At 31.0% G+C, this 3,031-nt stretch overlaps 1 protein-coding gene across 1 annotated transcript; it reads left to right on the forward strand.

The window, feature by feature from the left end:
* On the forward strand, positions 1–2,404 carry LOC127722311 (uncharacterized). Its single transcript, XM_052229199.1, has 3 exons — positions 1–114; positions 754–1,204; positions 1,944–2,404. The coding sequence occupies exons 1-3, from the start codon at positions 1–3 to the stop codon at positions 2,402–2,404; spliced, it is 1,026 nt and encodes a 341-aa protein (XP_052085159.1).
* The last annotated feature ends 627 nt before the right edge of the window (positions 2,405–3,031 follow it).

The following is a 3,031-nucleotide window of genomic DNA, read 5'->3' on the forward strand; positions in this document are numbered from 1 at the left end:
ATGACACCGGGACTACATTATGTATATTCTAAAGTTGATGATTGCCCTGTTTTTAAGACAAATATAGAAAGTCAGAAAAACGTTGAAATAGGAGATAATGATCAACAGTGTCAGGTATTAATTCAAGCATATTTATAACCATATGCTTATGATAGTAACTTATCCATTCAAGGTGTTCAAACTCTCATCATGTTTCAGAAATTTCAAAACTCCCAGTTTTGTGAAAAATAAAATACTTTATGTCTCTAGTCCATGTAGTCTGTTCAGATTTTTAAGAAAATAATTTAAGAAAAAACACCCAACACCAAAGGAGAGGGGGGAAAACACACCACATTTTACCTTTGTCTGTCTGTCTGTTCGACCCTTTTCTATTATATATATGTCATATACATGTACAAATACTTCAAATGAAGAAATTATTGTAGTGCGTGCATATATTATTACGAATTAGGAAGAATAGACAAAATTGAGATAAAATATTACAATTCTGTAAAATCAACATACATGTACTGTCATATGTATCAGATATCAGAATGGGGGCTTTTATTATTATGATATTATTCAGTTACATTAATTGTATTAATAAATTCTGAATTTACAGTTTTCAGCTTTTACGGTCATGCATATACTTTTTAAAGTTTTATATTCATTGAGCTAAACTCGCACATGTAATTTTATGGGAATCAAATTTCAAAGTCTGCATGTACATGATTCTACAAATTAACTTTTTATTAATTTTTTTTTTATTTTCAGATAGATTTTCTCATGTCAACAACAAAATCTAAAATAACGAACACCAACAGAAATGAGGATACCACTCTCTTAACACAAAGAACTGAAACCCAGCGGTCAACAACACATACCATTACTGACACCAACAGAAATGAGGATACAACCACTTTCCAAACCCCAAGCACTGAAACCAAGATGTCAACAACAAAAAGTAAAATAACTAAAACCGACAGAAATGAGGATACAACCACTTTCCAAACCCCAAGCACTGAAACCCAGATGTCAACAACAAAAAGTAAAATAACTAAAGCAGACAGAAATGAGGATACAACCACTTTCCAAACTCCAAGCACTGAAACGTTAACTAAGCCACCAACAACGGATACAACCACTACCCAAACCCAAAAATCAGTGCAAGATGATCTAAACCACCTTAAAACTTATTTCTTATGGATACTTTTGATTGTTATATGTAAGTATACAATTATTTATTATTAACACGAGGTGGATATATTTATGTGGAGGACTTTAATTATGTGTTATGCATTCACCATCAACTGGAGTAAGATTGATTTAAATCACAGTAATTTACACAGTCTAGAATTATATATATAACAATAATCTACTAAATTTTATTTTCAGTTGAGGATCTGAAACGTATTATCGTTAAAATTCCAAAACCAAGTAACAAAGACAAAACCAAAATAGGACAATACTATATACACCATAAAAAACATGAATTTTCTTTTTATATTCGAATTGCGTTCAAATTTTCTTTTAAATTTTTTTTTTTAAACAATGTTAAAACTATTTTAATTATAAATTTAAAATTATTATTTTCTCTATTTTTTTTTTATTTTCCAGCCTGCATGATCTTAACTATTACAACAACCATATTATTCTGCTGCAAAGGATCTGTAAGAACGAGGAATTGTTTATCTGTATGTCTATTCAAACACTGTGGTTGGTGTATTTGTTATAGAAAACGCGAACAGGACTCTTTTGAAATGAGCGGGACATATGTTGGGAAACATCATAATTTACCAAATGACGTTGAAATATTTCTTGGAGATGTACATGTAAATGATCCTAATGAACTTGAAAATATTTAAGTTGCAGTTGCAAACTATTTCCAAATTCCTATGCCAGCTATAGTTTTACCAAATCTTGTGCAACATGATCAACATATATTCCAAAGACTTCATCCTCAGATTGCTCAACCACAAAACAATCCACAGCCTCAGATTGTTCAGCCTCAAGACAATATACAACCTCAGAATTCTCAACCCCATCACAATCCACAGCCTCAGATTGCGCAACCTCAAGACAATATACAACCTCAGAATGCTCAACCCCATCACAATCCACAACCTCAGATTGTTCAGCCTCAAGACAATCAACAACCCCAGATTGTACAACCTCAAGACAATCCACAACCTCAGATTGCACAACCTCAAGACAATCCACAATCCCAGATTGCACAACCTCAAGACATTCCACAACCCCAGATTGCTCAACTACAAAACAATCAACAACCTCAGATTATTCAACCACAAGACAATCTTCAACCGCAGATTGCTCAACCTCAAGACAATCCACAACATCAGGTTCCTCATCAGAATGTACAATTAATACTACCTCAAAACATTCGTCCACAGGAAGTGGTACTTAGGAGATCATGTAGAAAGAGATCATTCACGAAAAGATATTCTGAATAATGTGCGTTCACTTTGAAGTTTACATGATATAATCAGTTTTCTGTTTATAAAGTTATGCAGTATTATTTTAACAAGGTGCTACTACATTATATACATTTTTTTTTGTTGTTAATTTTTCAGTATTATGTTTTAGTTACCTCAAAACATCCAAATGTTTACATTTAAAAATCCAGAGTTGATAACATGTAGCATGTATATTTATAAATTTATACAGTATTTTTTTTTAAAAGTTGCTACTACATTTTATATATATTTTTGTTTGTTGCTAGTTTTGTATTATGACTCAGGAGGACCTCTTCATTATTTTCACTAAATAAGAAATGGACCAATGTTGAACTGTTTTATTTGACAAGCTTTTCTTGTATACATTCCACAATGCACACCCACATATTGATAATTCACACCACCAAAATTGACCAGTTAAAATATTTTGTTTCGCATATCTTTCTTTTTTTTTAATTTTATAAGGATTACTTTAATAATGAGATTATAATTTACACTACAGATTTTATATGATATCTTCAAATGAATCATTATACATGTACATATTTTTTATTAATTATCTATGACATTTACAATAA

The sequence above is a fragment of the Mytilus californianus genome, unplaced genomic scaffold (assembly GCF_021869535.1).
Source record: "Mytilus californianus isolate M0D057914Y unplaced genomic scaffold, xbMytCali1.0.p SCAF_12, whole genome shotgun sequence".
Taxonomy (NCBI): Eukaryota; Metazoa; Mollusca; class Bivalvia; order Mytilida; family Mytilidae; genus Mytilus; species Mytilus californianus.

Coding starts and splice junctions, on each gene's coding strand:
- LOC127722311 (XM_052229199.1), top strand. CDS start 1: ATGACACCGGGACTACATTATGTATATTCTAAAGTTGATGATTGCCCT. Junction 115..753: donor ATAATGATCAACAGTGTCAG/GTATTAATTCAA, acceptor TTTTATTTTCAG/ATAGATTTTCTCATGTCAAC. Junction 1,205..1,943: donor GATACTTTTGATTGTTATAT/GTAAGTATACAA, acceptor CTTCATCCTCAG/ATTGCTCAACCACAAAACAA.